The sequence below is a fragment of the Cibotium barometz genome, chromosome 62, assembly GCF_041138505.1.
Source record: "Cibotium barometz isolate CiBa-2024 chromosome 62, ASM4113850v1, whole genome shotgun sequence".
Classification (NCBI taxonomy): domain Eukaryota; kingdom Viridiplantae; phylum Streptophyta; class Polypodiopsida; order Cyatheales; family Cibotiaceae; genus Cibotium; species Cibotium barometz.
In genome coordinates, this window is record NC_141107.1 from 9,553,208 (window position 1) to 9,572,201 (window position 18,994).

Below are 18,994 nucleotides of genomic sequence, written 5' to 3' on the forward strand. Positions count from 1 at the left end.
GATGACATAACCATGAGATTGCTTCCTCCTCCACCAAGTGTGAGCAAAACCTTCAAGATGAAGTGAGGCAAAGTAGACTTTGGCAATCTCGCTCCTTGGGCTGATTTCGAAGTAGAGATCCATCTTGTTTGCCCACTCTTCAAAGTCTTCGATAGAATTTGATTCTCCTTTGAACTTATTAAATATGATTTTGTCCTTCACAGCATTGTTAAAATCACCATGCATTCTTGAACCCCTCTGCCGTGCTCTTGGATCATCAAATCCTCTTCCTTCACCCAAGTGTCTATGCATTTGCTCATCTTCCAATTGCCAATCACCTGCATCTTTAAATCCCTTCTGTTCATACCCTCTTCTTGCATCTTGCATAAAGGATGAAGTTCTTGGAATACTGGCATTGGATCTCTCATAAGAAGTATCACCCATAGGTCTCTTGCCCTTGTCCATGTAAGAAGAATGTGGCATCATTTGAGGTGGCATCATTTGTCTTACTTTGTTCTCTTCTGGCATAGAAGGCTTTCCATCATGTTTGGCATCATAATGTACACCATCCATTGCATTCATATCGGCTTCTTGGTTGAGCTTGAGAGGAGCCAATGCACTAATGGCTTTCTCCAAGTCTTTTAACCCTCTTTGCATCATGTCATCCAGGTAGTGGTGTCGCTTGTCGAACCGTTCCATGAGGTGTTCACCAAATTGTTGTTGCCGATTTGTTTGGTTATTTTCAATCCTTTGAAACATACTCTCCATAGCCATTAACATCATGTCCACTGTTAGCGGAGTAGTTCCCAAAGATGGAGGCATTTCCATTGGCTGAGATTCATCTGGAGATGGTGCTTTTATGGTTGAACTTTCTTCATTCCTCGTTGATGAACTCGTTGCCATCATTGCTTCCGGTTGTCTTTGATCATTTTCATTCCGGGCTCCCTTGTTTTGACCTCCTCTAGTCATTTCCATGCGCTTAATTGATCCCCCTTTGCAAAGACCACTTACTTGATTTTTTTTTCTCTATTCAAACGGTATCCGATTTGGGTGATCTTTATATCAACGCGAAGCTCTCGACGAGACGAATAAGAATCCCCAAAAACAGATCTGAAAAAGTCAACAGCCTTTGACCAGTCAACTATACCGGCTGAAAGTCAACTCTTGATGTTAACCGCTCAATTCTTATCCGATTTGGGTGATCTTTATATCGATGCGAAGCTCTTGACGAGATGAGTAAGGATCCCCAAAAATAGATTTGAAAAAGTCAATAGCCTTTGACCAGTCAACTATTCTAGCTGAAAGTCAACTCTTGACTTTGACCGCTCAATACTACTCCGATTTGAGTGATCTTTAGCTTGTTTGAAAGAGGTTTTCGGGTAGATTGTAGGGCTTTCAGTACAGATTTGAAAAGCTTTTGAAAAACCCTAGAAATTCAAGGATTTGTCCTGGCTGCAAGTAGGCAAATTTTGCAAAAATTTTGCCATAGTCTCCCCTCTTTTTGCACCAAATCTCAATCAAATCAAAGCGTCTCAATCAAGTATTAAAATCCTTATGCATTTGACCACTGTAAGCAAATCAATCCTCAATCATTTTTCCATCTGAGCATGTGACCTTATGGCATCAATTTTGTCCTTTTGCATAAGAAGTCGATGTAGAGGATTTGCTTGTTTGCTCAAGTCGAATGAAGTGGTCGATGAAGCGCGTCGATGCTTGCCGATCTCCCAGCCAAGCACTTCTCACCCCTTCACCAAGTTTACATCCAAGGTGAAGGTTGAGGCCATTTCTTTACCACCAAGTACCTAATCCTCTTCCTTACCGCGTTACCCGGCACTAACGGCAAGGAAGATTCAAGACATTCTCCCCTTGGCCTCTCCTCCAAATGCCAAGGTACCCTTACTTCATTCTAGATTCTAGGAATAAAGTGGGGTACAATCGTGAGTGGAATGTGGTTACAAGCTCAAATGAATGAGTAGAGTTGACTTACAATTGATTTATAGCATGACTCATGCTCATTCATATCATAATACATGGTTCATAGTGCTTCCTTCATCACATCCACTCATGGCAATGTCAATACATTTCCACATACATCAACAACATCCAAGTGTTATGAAGCGGTGTACTCGGGTCGCGTTCTGGGCGCGAGTTCCCGCTGGGGACTAGAAAATCCAGTACAAAAGTGAAAACAGAGAGCACTTGCTGAATCCTGCACCTCAAGACCTATAGCTCGTCTCGAAGAGGACGACGAGCCGGTCGTTTTGAGTACTAGAACTCTAAAAACGGAGTTCGTATGAGAGAGTTATGACCAAAAACGTGCAACCGGCAATGGAAAACGGTGTCACCAAAAAGCTGGCTTCCAACCCAAAACATTTTATTCAATCCCCCAAATGTGCCCAAAGCTATGCTCACTTATGCCAATATGCAAGGCATAGCATTGAATGGCTATGTGTAGCATTCAAGCATTCATAATGCATAAAGAGCAGCATGAATGGCCATGATTAAAGTCCAATTTTTGAAAATGGGAGTTTTATGTGTAATAAAACCCTAATTCACTCCATAGCTTGAAAGAATGCTTCAAAATTGTAAGGAAGTGATGGAGCAACTCACCAATGTCACCCGGGAAGCCTTAATGCTTGAATTTGTTGAAGGAGATGAAGATTAGGGTCACTTTGGTGAAAAACGTGGGCAGCTTTGGTAGTGATTTTCAGCCACATTGGGAGCCCCATTGCTCATGGAAAATAGGTGAAATACTTCATAAAACATTGCTAGATACATGAGAGACTCAATGCCCTTTGCTCATGTTGAGATTCCATGGCTAGGGTTTGCAAGAAAGCTCCCAAACAAAAAACGTTTTTGATTAACAACTGCTAATCAAGATTAGAAATTTTTCCCAATTTGGTCCACTCATTCCAAAAAAAAATAGGTCCATGTGCTCAGATTTGAACCACAAACTCTACCTTAGCCATATCCCCTTCCCCCATGAATCAAATGAAGCAGAAATTTCATGAAATGAGAAGAAGAAAAGAAAAATTAAAAATCATGGATCAAAAGCCATGCTCTGATACCAGTGAAAGAAAGTAACAGGGGTGGGTTAGTCCCTCACCAAGGGAGTGGCTCATGAAGGAGTCACCACTTAGCATCTCACGAGAGAAGCTCACCATTGATTCTTGGAACAGATAACATTATCATGAATGACCCATAATCCCATTTACATTGGTATTTATACTCCACCCAAGAGTTCACACCTACTTACTAGTTGTCCATGGCCTTGGGCCCATAATGCTTTCTTACACCAGAATTCCTCGAATTCTGTAACGTTAATCCACATATCAATTCAAAGGGTCTCAAACTTAGTTTCAGAATCGGCAAGAGTTTTGAGTGTATTTTTCTAAACTGGTCACATCTTCTTTCTTTGAAACTGACGAAAGAGTTTGGTCTTGGTCATAGTCTGATTCAAGGTTCGAGTCGGATAAGATTTTTCCTGAACTATCTTTCTCGAAAAGGTTTGATAATTCAGTTACTATTTTACTGAATTTCTTTCTTTGAATATTCACTTAACTGATTTCTAAATTTGTTACGAATTTCAATGAGGAATAAATTAATCATTTATCTAAATATTTCGATCTCGATAGATTTCTTGAATTTTCTTTTTACAATTCGTGTGAATATAAAACGATATAAATTTCTCTCTTGGAGTATTTAATTATTCATTTATCAAAATACTCATAGAATTTAAACATAGAATTTAAGAGAATTCTAATTTTGATATAAAAATTCTTTATGCATCTGTTTATGTATAAAATCAACTTCAATGGGAATAACACTTTTATATAAAAGAAAATTCTTTTATGCATCTATTTATCCATAAAATCAAATTTAATAGGAATAACACTTTTAAAATAAAAAGAATTTCTTTTATGCATTTTTCTATGCATAAAAATCAATTTTAATAAGAATAACACTTTTGCAATTAAAAAAATCCTTTATGCATCTTTCTATGCATAAAAATTAAATTTAATGAGAATAACACTTTTATAATTAAAAAAATTTCTTTATGCATCTTTCTATGCATAAAAATCAAATTTAATGAGAATAATGCTTTTATAATAAAAAAATTTTCATTATGCATCTTTTTATGCATAAAAATTAAATTTAATGAGAATAACACTTTTATAATTAAAAAAATTCCATTATGCATCTTTCTATGCATAGAAATTCAATTTAATGAGAATAACACTTTTATAATAAAAAAAATTTCATTATGCATCTTTCTATGCATAGAAATTAAATTTAATGAGAATAACACTTTTAGAATAAAAAAATATCCATTATGCATCCTTTTATGCATAGAAATTAAATTTAATGAGAATAACACTTTTATAATAAAAAAATTTTCATTATGCATCTTTCTATGCATAAAAATCAAATTTAATGAGAATAACACTTTTATAATAAAAAAATTTTCATTATGCATCTTTCTATGCATAGAAATTAAATTTAATGAGAATAACACTTTTGTAATAAAAAAAATTTCTTTATGCATCTTTCTATGCATAAAAATCAAATTTAATAATTAATATTAGTGATATCCATGCATATTCATAGGTGAATATGTACATGGAGTAATTAGAATATTTCTTTTAGATGCAAAAATGGTGTTTTGGAATAACATAAAAATAATTTTCTTTTCTACAAAATTCTGGAAAATTTTGCCATAACCTCCTTTGTATGGCTGACCATTTCTCATTTTTATCATTCTTTAATTAACTCAAATTAACCCAAAGAAGATTTATAGAACTCTAATCTATATAATTTTCTAAATTCAAGAGTAAGAAGAGTTTAATTAATCTCTTAGTTAATCTTTCTAAGATTAAGAAAGGCTGGAATATAAAGAAGAGAAGGGGGTGGCCTTTTCCTCAAAGGCATAGCATTTGAATTTAATTCCATCAACTGAAAAACATGAAAATCAAGAAAACCATAGATTTAAAATTAAACAAGTAAAAAATTTAGCTTACATGAAGCTTGTAAGCTCTCCTTTGGCTTGAGGGATTGAGGGTTCTACTCTTGTTTGAAGCAAGTGTGGCCACCAATTCACTTTGGAGAGGATTAGGCTATAAACAATTGAATTATTAAGAAATTCAATGTAGATGGCTCAGGACAGGAGTAGAGTAACAGTGCATAAATACCATTAAGATTTTACAAACGGGGAGGCTTCTATTGATAGGAAAAAGTGAGCCTCTAACCAAGCAAACTGATTCTAGAATTTTTCAGATCAGTTTGGTCAAATTTTGACCATTTTTGGGTCAGTTAAGCTTACTTTTTGGATCTAGTTTTGAAATAGGAGAGAGGAGAGATGAAAATGTCTTATTTTATTGATTAAAAATTGAGGGTAATGATGAGAAAAAAGGCACCTCCTTCATGAGGGGAGATCCCCACTCTGAGGTATCAAAATTCAGTTTCTTAATTGTTTTCTTTGGTCCTTAGTCCACTCTTCATCTTATGTGAGCATTTACTCATTTTTGGGAGGTTTTTCTTTTATTCTTCAATTTATCTCCTCCCTACATTTGGATTAATCTTATTGGTCCATAAGAACCTTAATCCAAAATTTTTAGAAAATCTGGACCCTTAGGCTAAGGTCTTTTGTGCACATTATAATTTATTTCTAATGCACCTTAGGAAAATTTTTTAAACTTCTATTTCAGGGGAATTTATTTTAATTAGAAGGGATATTTTTCTATCCAAAGATATCTAAAAACTGAATTATCTCTCTCTAGAATATTTTCTCTCTCTAGGCCAAAACAGGTAGAAACAAGATCTTTCATTATTCTGAAAATGGGATTGATTACAGGGGAATAAACTAGACATCTTGAGGGGCTGGGGAGGAATCTTACATATCTTGTGATTTTAGGAACCTAAACCATTGGCTAGCCTTATTATCCAAGCACAGAGAAAAACCTCTAATCAGTAAGGCCATCATGTGTCATAGATTTGGTCAAACAAATCAAGGTGCTAGAATAGGACACCAAATCAACCATAATTTTTCACCCTCACAATGAATTAGTTTTAGTTCTCAAGGATGTTTCTCAATTATTATGAAGAAAAGTTTAAAATTTTCTTTTGTGCTTTTTTGCAACGTATCATAACCCTTGGGTGGTCTACTATTAGGGCCATGGATGTTAAGTTCGCAAGGTAGCCTTCTATCACACAGAACAGCTCATTTTGAAACCCAATGCTTTGAGACCCTTCAAATTGATAATATAGTCTAACACTTTTGTGAATTGATACACTAAAACCCCATAGAACCATGCTTTTGGCCATTATCATTAAAAAAATATAATGTGAATATAATCATTATGAGTATACTCATAGTAGTCCCATAGGAGCATGACTTGAGACATTAGCATGCAAATACTAGTATGCAAGTACAATGAGTATGATTGTAAAGTAATGTCACATCAAAGTCAATATTTATGAGTATGATTGTAAAGTAATGTCACATCAAAGTCAATATTTACCCACAACCAAGAGGTATCTACAATATTCATCCAAAACAAATGGGCTGAATAATGGTTGGAAAACCTAATCAATCAAGTGGGACTAGAATCTATTGGACACAATGACATTGATAGTAATTTTATCCAAACCCAAAATAATATAAGAATGCTCAAAATGCCTATAAAAAAATAGATGGCCATGCTTATATCTTTTTCAAAGCATCTTGCCACTCATAATTTAGGGATTTCCTTTTTAAGATTGATGCATGGACCTTGGGACATAAAAGCATTCCTACAGGAAGAGATGTTTCTTCCTTTCATTACAAGAGATGTTTCTTCCTTTCATTACCCTTATTCTGATTATGAAGCTTTCTTTAAATTGAAAGGAGTCCAAGATGGGTTTAAGGAGTCCAACATGGCTTTAATACAAATGATTACTCTTAAGACTTCACAATATGATTACAACATGGAGTACAGTGTAGAAATTTATCCAAGAAGCAAGTATGGGCCATTGGGCTTATCCGAGAAGGAAGAATGGGCCATTGGGCTTATCCGAGAAGGAAGTATGGGCGCGCAACACGAGTAAGATTCTCTGCTTTTAGTGCGTGCAATTAGATGCCATCAAAATAGTAGAGATGCGTTCTTGCTAAGGATTGCTGGCTGGCTTGTATATAAAGGCCTATCTCTTGAACAAATTCTTTCAGTAAAACATTCATACTGAGAGTCTGTTAATTCCCCCCACACACACACGCACACACACACACAGAGAAAGCATGAAGAATTTACGGAATGTGGGTGTTGCTGTGGATTTCTCACCTGATAGCAACAGCGCTTTGCGTTGGGCAGTAGACAACCTCGTGAGAGACGGAGACAAAGTGATCGTGTTGATCGTGCAGCAGAAGGGCTCTTCCGAGCCAGCAGCACACGTGAAGCTCCTGTGGTCAGAAAGCGGTTCACGTAAGTAATCATCTTCTCCTGCTTACTGTTTCTTGCACATGAAGCTATTGATTGTGGGCGGCGGCGGCGGCTGCGGGAGGAAAACGCTAATCAATGTTTTTGATTACGATTATGTTTTGTAAACTGCGCTAATCCCTTTGCATGAATTCAAAGACCCAATTGTTTTGATTACGGTTTATGTTTTGTTAACAGCGCTAATCCCTTTGCATGAATTCAAAGACCCAAAAACTCAAAAGGACTATCAGATCGCACCTGATTCTCAGGTCATTGCGCTGCTCGATAATCTCAACCTGCACAAAGATGTAATGACTAAACACCGAGCCTGTAGCTGTAATTAACGATTTCCAAACTGTGAAATCATCTCCTGATGTATAGTTTGTCTAAGTTAATTACACTAAGCTCTGTAGTTTATGAAAAGCGTTGCAGGTGACAGTTTATGTGAAGATATATTGGGGGGATCCAAAAGAGAAAATCTGCGAGGCAGCAGCCAAGATTCCTCTACACGCCCTGGCGATGGGCAGCGGGGGTCGAGGGGCCATCAAAAGGTAATAAATTGAAATGGAAGTAAGCAAGCTCTCAGGCGCACGCGCGCACACAGAGACAAGGCCAATGCTGTGCAAACCCACGACAAGCAGATAAATCCCTTCATTAATTAATTGAAATTACTTAGTTTTTAATTAATGCACACAAAACTTTGGTGCCCTATTATTATTATTTGTTAAATTAGTACTTGTATCGGAAAAATAAAAAACGTGAGAGTAAATCAAGGGATGAGAAGCCCTTACAATATCATATAATGTCATTTTCACATTTTGAAGATATATAATAAACTCTTATGTAATATTTCATATAATGTCATTTTTCACATTTTGAAGATATATAATAAACTCTTATGTAATATTTCATATAATGTCATTTTTCACATTTTGAAGATATATAATAAACTCTTATGTACTATTTCTTAATATTAATGTTTATATTTTATTTTATTTTCTTGCTTATTTATGTACATAAAACATTAAATATTAACAAAATATTTTCTCACTGTAATATATAATTGTAATGAACTATTGCAACTTTTTTCAATGTATATTTTTACATCTTAATGTTTATATAAAAGCTGGAGTATGATATAAATAACTATAATGGAGTATCTTTCACTTCATTATAACTTGTAAATGTATTGCCAAAATTCTAAGGTTGATGTTCTACTTTTTCCATTTCACTATAGTTTATTATTGCCTGTTTTAAATATGCATTCTTCTGATTTTCACAACAAAAGTAGTATTCTTTTTTATTTCAAATACTCTTCCATGTTTCCCTTCCCACAAACCCAACTTTTGAGAACTCTTAACTTTAAAAAAGAAAAAATTTGGCCTCCTTATCTATTTATATTTAATCTAGAGCCAACCTTGCTTTGCCTACAAATCTAAAAGAGTACCCCCCTCTCCCCCTTCCCGTGCTTAAACAAAAAAAAAATGTTCAAAACTACAATGCCACCCATCACTTACACATTGATGAATATACTTCTTATTGCCACTTCGTACTTCACATCACAACACCCTATCACGCACCTACACATGGCAAAATGCACTCTATCTCATTTAGGTAGGCTATGCACATCATTCCTTTTAGTAGTAAAAATTAATAAACTACTAGTTTAATAATCATTCTTATGCTTGAAGCACCCTAAACCTCATTTGCTCAAGCCTTTAGAGCGGATTCTCTTTTTTGTCAATCTTATATCACAAGTGAGCGATGAGAATTTAGTGCAATCAAATCTTTTTTTCACAACTTGTTGTCTTTCATGTTTTTCTTTTCAAGTATTATGATTTAGGAAATATATTAAGTTATTTGGAAGGTTTCGCTTCTTTCTCTAGTATGTATTAATGGGCAAGTGCATGAAGGAAGGGATTGCTACATGCATATTTCTTTAAAATTACACTCTTTTAAAATTATACCTACTAGTACTATCTAATCATTAATCCTTCTTTATAAACTACACTATTATGAACCTACTAATACCCATACTACCATTTTTCCTATTTTAACTACACTGTTGTAAAACTCCTTTATTCTTAATAAACTACACTATCATGAACCTTCTAATACCTGTAATGCTATTATTCTATATATTAGTAACCTACTCTCTTCTTCTAGATTTTTGAATTCCCCTAATATGCAAAATATGTTGATTGCCACTTGATCCAAAAATCAACCACCCACCATGACTTCATACTTCACCATGTTACTATTGTTGCTACTCATGGATACCAATCAAATAGAGGCTTATGAAAGATCACCACATAGCATGTATCCAAATATCTTGATAGTACTATTGCTATTTGACCTTTGATTGGGTAACAAAATGAGAAAAATAAGGAAAATTTTAAAAATAATTATGTTAACTATGAAATTTAATGTTGTTTACCACCATGGCAGGGCTTTTCTTGGGAGTGTAAGCAACTACGTGGCCAACCATGTTGCGTGCCCAGTCAATGTTGTAAAGCAATAATTGTACTTAATGCTTTATAGATGGTGCAAGGCAAACTTTGACCATCGTACAACTTTCTTTCACAATTACCTTTTTCTAATCTAGAGCGTTTATATAATGAACTTTTTTCACAAACTTTTTCCAATCTAGAGCCTTTATATATGTTATAATGAACTTTCATAAATTAAGTGCTAAATATTTCTACATTACATTCCTATCGTTATTCAACTTAATTATTTGAGTTCGAATTAGTTTTGATTTAGGTGTCCTAACTTGTATGTCTCCTAATCTAGCAAGAAAAACATGTTATTGGCTCATCATCAAGATCATGCACATGCATAACAAAGTTACTCTAGAAACATATTATATAAGATGCATGCAAGACGTATACAAATCTTTTTTCAAGCTTTAAATAAATATAGAGCTTATATAGTGTGCTAAAGGCATATCACCCATTTATTTCTATACGTGAGAAAGATTGTGCAAACAAAACATCTTGACACAAAGAGCTTAAAATGAGCAAGGGTTATCATTCACTAGGAAAAAAATTACAAGCCATGTCCCAGTTCTCAATAACCTAAGATAATAATTATTTTCATGTATCTTTGAAATACACCAAACCTCTTATTGAATGCATATAAATAATGAGTATAAACATTCATGTTCCATTTGAAAAAAACTAATGTATCCTTGCAACGCAAAGATCCATAAAATATATTTTTATGCTAGAAGCAAATGCAAATTAGAAAAAGTGCATCCAAAACAGCTATAAGAAATAAGATCTATCTACTTGGCCACAAGTTTACAATGCTAAACTACTCACTAATATCAAAACCTTTCTAAGATATACACTTAAGCTTAGGCACACATGATTGGATTATATTTTATATGCACCAAATTACACTTAAGCTTAGGCACACATGATGTCATAAGTCATACATGTTGGTGGCTAAAAGCCTTCAATAAAAACCATTATATGCGCAAACACAAAGAGACAAAGGAAACCATTGAATACATTGCTTGTTGCAAGTCCACAAAATATATTTTTATGCTAGAAGCAAACACAAATTAGAAAAAGTGCATCCAAAAAAGGTATAAGAAACAAGATCTATACTTGGCCACAAGTTTACAATGCTAAACTGCTCACTCATATCAAAACCTTTCTAAGACCTAAATATTTTATGTGCACCAAATTGGATAAATTAATATACACTTAAACTTAGGCACACATAATTTCATAGGTTATACATGTTGGTGGCTAAAAGCCTTCAATAAAAAACATTATATTGTGCAAACGTAGAGAGACAAAGGACACCATTGCATTCATTGCTTGCTTGAGAATATTCATGTTTGATTACAAGAAGATAAAAGTGGTTATAACTCCATGCACGTATGTGGGGATATGAAAAGGTGGTTCCAATGTGACAGTTTATAAAGCCTAAGGTTCTAAGAGTGCATTTACATGGGTATCTAATAATATATGGCTAAATTACCAGTTAACACCTGGCACACCCAATGTGTCAGATATAAAACCTGAAGTACGAACCCACATATAGGATAGGTGTATGTGCCAGAATTGAAATCCCATGAGGTAAATGCAATACCATGCTATATCATACAATATGAAAATGAAGCACCATGCATGAATAATAATGTCCACACTCCAAGAGCATGGAATGGACCATGAAAATTTACATGAAGCATCAACATCTGCATCATAGGCTGAAAATAGCCTATCACCAAAATGATATCTCAATGAAGAACCTCTAGCAACTAATACATATATCAATGTTGATCCTCCAGCAAAAAGTGTAACGTGTGTCCAAAAGTATATCGATGCAGTGCATGGTAACAAATAATCATCATAAAACCATGCCAAATAAGAGCTAAATAAGATCTAATCATTTGCATTAATAAAGCATGTATGGCCGGATCATCCTGTAAAGCAATCATTAAGGAACTACTCATTCTCTAACTCAAACACTGCATCATCGTAAAAGCTATCATCATCAAAAGAAAAATCATCATGCGTAGACTCGATATCGCCATCTGTATCAAGGACAAAATTGTTCATATGAATGATATCTTGATTGAAGGTATGAACATCCAGAAACTCAGAATCAAGGCGAACATTCGTAGGAAAAGAATCATCCGTATAATCAATGTCATCCATAGAAGAAGAGTCTCGATCCGGACCAAAAGAAAGAACACCATGACCATGCGGATCGGAAACATCTGGATCAAGTGCCTTCGGATCGGATGCATTGGTGGTGCATCATCATGAACCATAATCAGCATAAGAGAATCCTCCGGATCATAGTCAGGAACAATATGAATATCCATATCATGAACTGCATCAACTGAATTATCCATAATCTATATCATAGGCTCAATGAGAACATCAAAATTAGCATCACCATGAGATCTGGATCGGTGGCCAAAATATCTGGAGTCTCTGGGCTATCCGGATCAAGACTATCTACTATGGAAACATAAATCACGCTCAAGAGAAAATGCATGCTCAACCCTGAGAAAAAAATCATCTAGAACATCTGACTCTAGATCCCATATCGGCAAATTAGGATCATCTGGATCTATAGTTTTGGATCTAGATCTGGATCATTTGGCACCTCCGGATAGATATCCAAACTAACCCTTAGAACATCTAGAGAATCCAAAATAGGCTCAAGGTAGAACTCCACTAAATCATGCATAGACTCTAAATATCAAGCTTAACTAGTGCTGTGTGCTTGATTGCACACATTAATGACCCACCTGAGTGATAGCTCCCACACTTATGCCACTGGCACAATTGGTAAGATCATGGCTAATATGCCATCACTAGGATGACAGGATATGTGATAGCAACTTTGTAGTACTAGAGTTATGGCATAATTATAGTGCAAACTCATGTAGTCGGGTTCACAGTACGAAGATTGACCATAATATGTTATAGTAGGAGAGTGTTTTTCCTTATAGTATGTACTCTTATCTCTTTAGTTTATGGTTGTAGAGAGGAGAAGAAGACATAAAAAAAATTCAGCCATCCATCTCTCTCTTGTGTGTGTGTTTGCTTACAAGAAACTCAAGCTCTCTCTCTCCCCTGCATTCTCTTTCTGGTATTAGAGCTCCAGTTTGTGTGCAAGCTAAGGAGGTAAACAAGAGGCAAGAACAAGGCAAGCAAGGAAGCAGTACACGTGTAAGGGTATTTCCATTTCTTTCTCTCTTTGATTTTGAAGAAACACCTTCCTTAGGCTATGAGAGCTACAGGTAGACAGGGAAGTCATTGTCTCATATTGAGGCATCGTCCTGGGTGAAGAAATAAGACCATATTATGTGTATGTTGGATGGGAGAGTAGGTGCTCTGCTCACACACACATAGACACACACAATCGTATCAAGCACAAAGTGCCAGAGAGAGACCAGAAGTGATAGCTAGAAGTAATCGATAATGAATGTGTGGAGTATAAATTACTGGTAGCCCTAGCCCTAGGACTGATGTGGCTAATACACTAGAGTGTGTTCACACGGGAAAAAACCCTTGCCAGATCAGGGTAAAATGTGCCCCCGTGTGGGGTTGTTCACACCAAGACTTCTAAAAGCTAACAAACCCCCCTGAAGTGAATGGTGCAAACATGTACAAGGTGTAGTAGACTACCTTGGTAGAGGGAAGAAGTTTAAAGCCTTGTAAAAAGCCTCAAACATTTCCCTAGAAAAGAACTTGGTAAACCCATCTGCCACATTGGCTTGTGTAGGCACATAAGTCAAGGCAATCTCTCCTGCATGGAGCCTTTCCCTGACATAATGATAATGCACCTCAATGTGCTATGTTCATGCATGAAAAACTAGATTTCGTGCAATCGCTAATGCATTCTGACTATCAGTGAAAATGAAGGTAGAAGACGACTGTCTAATACCAAGATCTACCAATAGACAACGGAGCCATACACATTCCACAATAGCTGTGAATGCTGCCTTATTCTCAACCTCACAACTAGAAGTGGCCACTAACAGTTGTTTTTTGTCTAATGCATCAAAAGGAGAAAGTGTCTCCTCAATTAATACAGAAGCAACAAGGGCGGAATCTACAAAATGAGATGCATATCGAGAGGCAACGTGTGTCTGACTGGACCTAAGTGTCTGTTGTCAATCAAAAAACTCTTTGAGAGTCACAAATGGCTACATCCTCTTCAATGAATGCATCACCCATGCAATCTTAATCAAAGTGTGGCTTGCCTGGAGCAATATGGAAAAGTTGGGTTGTTGAATTGAGTGATTGTCCAGTAGCAAACAAAAGGCTAATTTGGAGCCAAAGTGGGCTAAGTTGATTTAGCACCGGTACCAATATAATGGACAATAGCAATGCATATATGGACAATAGCAATGCATATACTGTCAAGGTCCAATGAATGCCAATACATCAATAAAGGAACCTTACTCAATGGGCAAGTCAATAAGGTGAAAATTAGCAATGGATATAGGTTGATTAAACAAATCTGTCAAGTGGGAGTAGCGGCATACATCCAGCCACCATTACTATGAGAGTATAAGGCGACCTCTCAATAACACCATACACTATGGTGTGAGATGTGTAATCCCACACTGATGCAGAGAAACCTGTGAAGTATGCATAGTGACAAGGCAACCAAGCTGAAGATAATGTAACATTCTGACACCATGAGCATCCATGTAAATAAGTTGCAAAGGGTAGGCAACTTGAACATGAAGCAAGGAAAGAGAGTAATACATCATCTCAACAAACAAGTAAGCATCACTACATAAAGGTATGTCTCCAAGATAGAGCATTATTGAGAGGTCAAGTGCATAAGTGACCACAAACATCACCAACAGCAATACACAACATGTGTCCCCGCTTAAATGCAACAACCATAGAGAAAACTCAGTTGACAATTTCTAGAAAGCATTATCATCAGAGTATGGATCATGACCAAAATGTATGACTGGCAGAGTAACATCATGCAATGAAGATATAGTGGGCCCAATCAGCCTCTTCTTTTGTCAACACCAGCTAAAAATCTTGAATCATCAAAGTACCAATCAGCATCCGACAATGACAAATAAGAAGCAGGCAAATCACTGCATGTGACTGTTAAGTCATAGCCATCATGTGCAAGATTTGCTTCCTTTGCATTGTCAGCTGTGGTGGTAGTAAGACCTCGCTGCTTCTTCTTTTACTAACTTTGTTTCTACTTTCGGCATTCCTCAATGACATGACCAATTTTTCGACAATAGTTGCATCTCTATTTGCGCTTAGGAGAATCTGAATAAGCTGGTGCTTTATCCTCAGCTTAGCACGAGAAGAGCCCCAGATTCTCCTTTGCCATAGTGGGAGGTAGCAAAAGCCTGATTGGAAGCACGCATGTTGTTTGGATTAGAACCAGACTACTCTTCCTATAACAAGAAAGCTACCAACTTATCAAATGTGTATAAATCTATATTCCTATTTGTCTTGAGGAGAAGAGTGGTAACAAATCCTTGATAGGATTCACACAAGCCAAGAGAATTGTCAGGAATCACCTCATCAATATTGATCAACTACTCTCTTGGATCCTTAACACAGGTCAAAAATGCATCCGTAGATTCACACTCAATCAGACACTCCAAGTCAAACTTGTTCCATAGATAGACAACTCAAGCTTCATTACGGATTTGATACAGAGAGGCAAGTATATCCCATGCACTTTTAGAAGAATTACATGAATGGATATGAGGTATGACTTGTTGTTTGTAGGAGATAACAATCAAGGCATGCGCCTGCACATCTTTAGCATCCCATCTTAGTTGTTCTATGTTAAGAAATAGGGATGAGAGTGGGAATAGTTAATCACACACTAGAGCTCACAACATCACAAGGATATCCAATATTTGAAGTACCCTTACAACTTCTAACCCTTTACACCACAAAGGTTCTCAAGGATTATCACAATAGGTGGTGAGAAAAGAACACCAAAAAACCTCCAACCACTAAGGTTGAGAAAACCTTATAAAATGAAGTGTTCCTCTCTTCACTCAGAAGAATGGGATGTGCTCTTTAGAATATGAGAGCATATTACAAGGTGACTGTGTTGTCACAAATGTACACAATGTCCACTTAGGATTGTGTCACTAAGGCCAAGGAAATAATGCTCACAAAAAGAAGTTGTGTGTAAATTCCTTTTACACCTTAGGTTTAATAAACCATTAATCACCAAGAATAATATTTGAAAATTTGAACATTCCTTCCAAAAAATGAGGAGAAAAGTGAATAGGCCATGGAGGCCAGATTCTCCAGCATTCGAGGGAGAACCTTGCGCAAGTTTGGTGAAGCAGGGGATGCACCAGAATTTGCCACCAATTAACTCATGATTATGTGCTAATTAATGGCTCCAATGAGCACTTGTTTCCTACACAGAGTTTTTGCAGAACCAGTTAGTAGAAGACTTGATGTATGCGCTCAAAGTACGCACATGTTGCTATCATTTAGGCTGAGGTGAAGCACCATAGACTAGACCACAAAGGCCCAAAAGAAATCCGCCAAGTATGCTATTGATTTGAGCAATTCAAAGCCTCCAAAGACACTGTTCTTCTCTACTCAACACTCACTTGATACCCCTACCTTGTTTATGAGCTGCAAGCGCAAGTATGTGGAGTAGTCTTGTAAGCTTAGGGCTTCACCTCAGTTGCCCTGAGCTGGGCTACAAAAGCCCTACCAAAAACTTTGAAGGAGATGCCCACACAAATGCAATGGGAGAGCTCCAAAATGGGTGAATTTCAGTGGTTTCACTTAGAAGCACATGATACCTTGAATGGTTGATGTTCCATAGAATTTTAATTTGTCATCCCTTAACTTGATCCACTGGGTCAAGAGTTAACAGTAGCAATCTGTCAACACAATCCACTAATCTCATAGTGATTTGCTGAAGTCATTATCGTCATTCCAATTATACAAACATCAACACAGGGACTCGTCCCATTCATCCTCATTGTGGTTTTGCTCAGTTTATCGCTTTTCAACCAAACATTCAGGAATCATCATTTTTCAATCAGAGTCCAATTCAACTCATCAGTTCTCAACCAGTATTTTAAAATCATATCAACCACATTCGAATTCATCATCTGGATAGCGTTTTAGCTTATAATTTCAAGATCTTAGATTTACTCATATACTGCCAGTAAAGAGCTGTAGTTATATCCTCACTATAAAGGGGTAGTCACAGTCCTTGGAATTATAAGGTAAATACCATCATGTCTAGGCTCAAGCAAGTCAGGGATTCTATACAATTGCAATACTTCCATCTGAAGACCCAATTATCAAATTAGGAATTTCATTCTGAATATCAATTTGTATGAGTTTCATCACACAATTCCAACCTTTTACTGCTACTTCACAAATTTATGACATTCTTGGCTTCCCAGTTGATCCACTTTAGCCAAATTGCTCTGATACCAGAGCTGTAAGATCCCTGACGTCATTGCGCAACAAATTTTGGGGTGCTAGCAACGGTAGTAGCACTTCTTGTGCGGGGCAGGGTCCCACACTCGTGGCCTCGCCCACCCACGGATATCCAGACAAGAGACTAATCCATCGGTTCTTCCAAAACCGAACTCGAAAAAACTTTCCTTGCCCGGAAAGCACGGGCGATTCCTCTTGGTGGTGGATAACTTTTCTCTAAGTAGTCAAAAGCCTTAACTAAGTGAACTGATCTGATCGAACCCGTAAGTCCCATAGTCAGATCAAGGAAACGATCGCACTTGGATCATAGAGACCAACGCTTCTTTCCTCATTGAGAGGCACAACTATTGATTCTTTTCCATAGAACAATTTTTATCCGGGATTTACTTCATCTATCGTACCAATAGAAATTAGTCTCATTTTAGGGATCCATCAGTCCAGCCTAACCCCATCTAGTCCCATGGGTTAGCCAACCGCCCAACCACTGTAGTGATGGGATCCAATTAGGAATTTGGTTAGGTTTTGTCTCAGGTACCAGGGAAAAGAGTTCCCAGGTCCCCTAGCCGAAAATTCATGCAAACTTAAAACTAGTCACACCACTAACACACCCAATATGAAATTGCCTTTTTCACAGAATCAGCATCTCCTAAAAATAATCTTTTAATGAAACCATTGTGTCACTATTCATAATCGTCAAAATCTTCGGTTGAATCCTTTTTTTCAATCATTCCTTCATCGGTGTACCTATGGCATCATTGGCAACCACAACGCTCACCACCTATCCACTCAGGGGCCTTTTTAATAGTTCCTAGCTCATAGTAACCGGCAATATATTCACATAACAAATCATGGTCAATCAACCAGATCCATGCTCGAATTTAGAAAACAACTCTTACTCCTTGTTCCAATATCTTCCATGATGCACGTGTGGGTATCTTCCACGACCTAGAGCCCGAGCACCGTATGGTCAGCACCCTCTAGGATCCTTCGCAGGTTACTTAGCGCTTCACTCATAGGCAGCGGCGCTTCCTTGGTCCCTCATCCACCATACCGGAAGCTCACCATTTAAATCGAACCGAGGCTCAAGACCTCGACCGACCTTGCTATGCGAGACATCCTTCGTTGACTCTCCGTCAGTTGTTGCAACTTTATCAGCTAGGTCTCCACGACCTCGTTCATAGGACGGTCAAAATGCTTCCCTAGCATTCTTGACATAAAACAGTCATTTAAAAACAGGTCATAAATACAATTTCTATAACGAATCTCTCGTCTTTCCACATCAATCTACATTACTTAATCCACATTCATTTCATAAGCATTCCCATTCTCATCACATCATTTTTCATCTTAACACTTCTTTCCTCAATTAACCTCATTAGATCTCATCCACTCGCATTTACCCATACATCTCATCTCATCACATTCATTAACATCTATCCAGTTTACATCACATCTTATTACATCCATTCACATCCCATACCATTCATTCTCATCCCGATTCACATGCCATTACATTCATTCACATTCCTTATCATTCCTTCACATCCCGATTCACAGGTTATCACATTCATTCACATCCTGATTCACATGCTAACACATTCATTCACATCCCAT

The 18,994-nt window shown here is 36.8% G+C and overlaps 1 protein-coding gene across 1 annotated transcript; it reads left to right on the top strand.

Moving 5' to 3' along the window:
- The first annotated feature begins 7,192 nt into the window (after nucleotides 1-7,192).
- LOC147604126 (universal stress protein PHOS32-like) lies at nucleotides 7,193-10,133 on the top strand. Its single transcript, XM_086795311.1, has 4 exons — nucleotides 7,193-7,433; nucleotides 7,626-7,735; nucleotides 7,860-7,978; nucleotides 9,876-10,133. The coding sequence occupies exons 1-4, from the start codon at nucleotides 7,250-7,252 to the stop codon at nucleotides 9,946-9,948; spliced, it is 486 nt and encodes a 161-aa protein (XP_086651437.1). The 5' UTR covers nucleotides 7,193-7,249; the 3' UTR covers nucleotides 9,949-10,133.
- Nucleotides 10,134-18,994: the final 8,861 nt, after the last annotated feature.

Excerpts from the sequence above, each read along its gene's own strand:
- LOC147604126 (XM_086795311.1), top strand. The coding sequence starts at position 7,250 with ATGAAGAATTTACGGAATGTGGGTGTTGCTGTGGATTTCTCACCTGAT. Across the intron at positions 7,434-7,625 it reads GTGGTCAGAAAGCGGTTCAC|CGCTAATCCCTTTGCATGAA; the intron begins GTAAGTAATCAT and ends TTTTGTTAACAG. Across the intron at positions 7,736-7,859 it reads ATCTCAACCTGCACAAAGAT|GTGACAGTTTATGTGAAGAT; the intron begins GTAATGACTAAA and ends AAAGCGTTGCAG.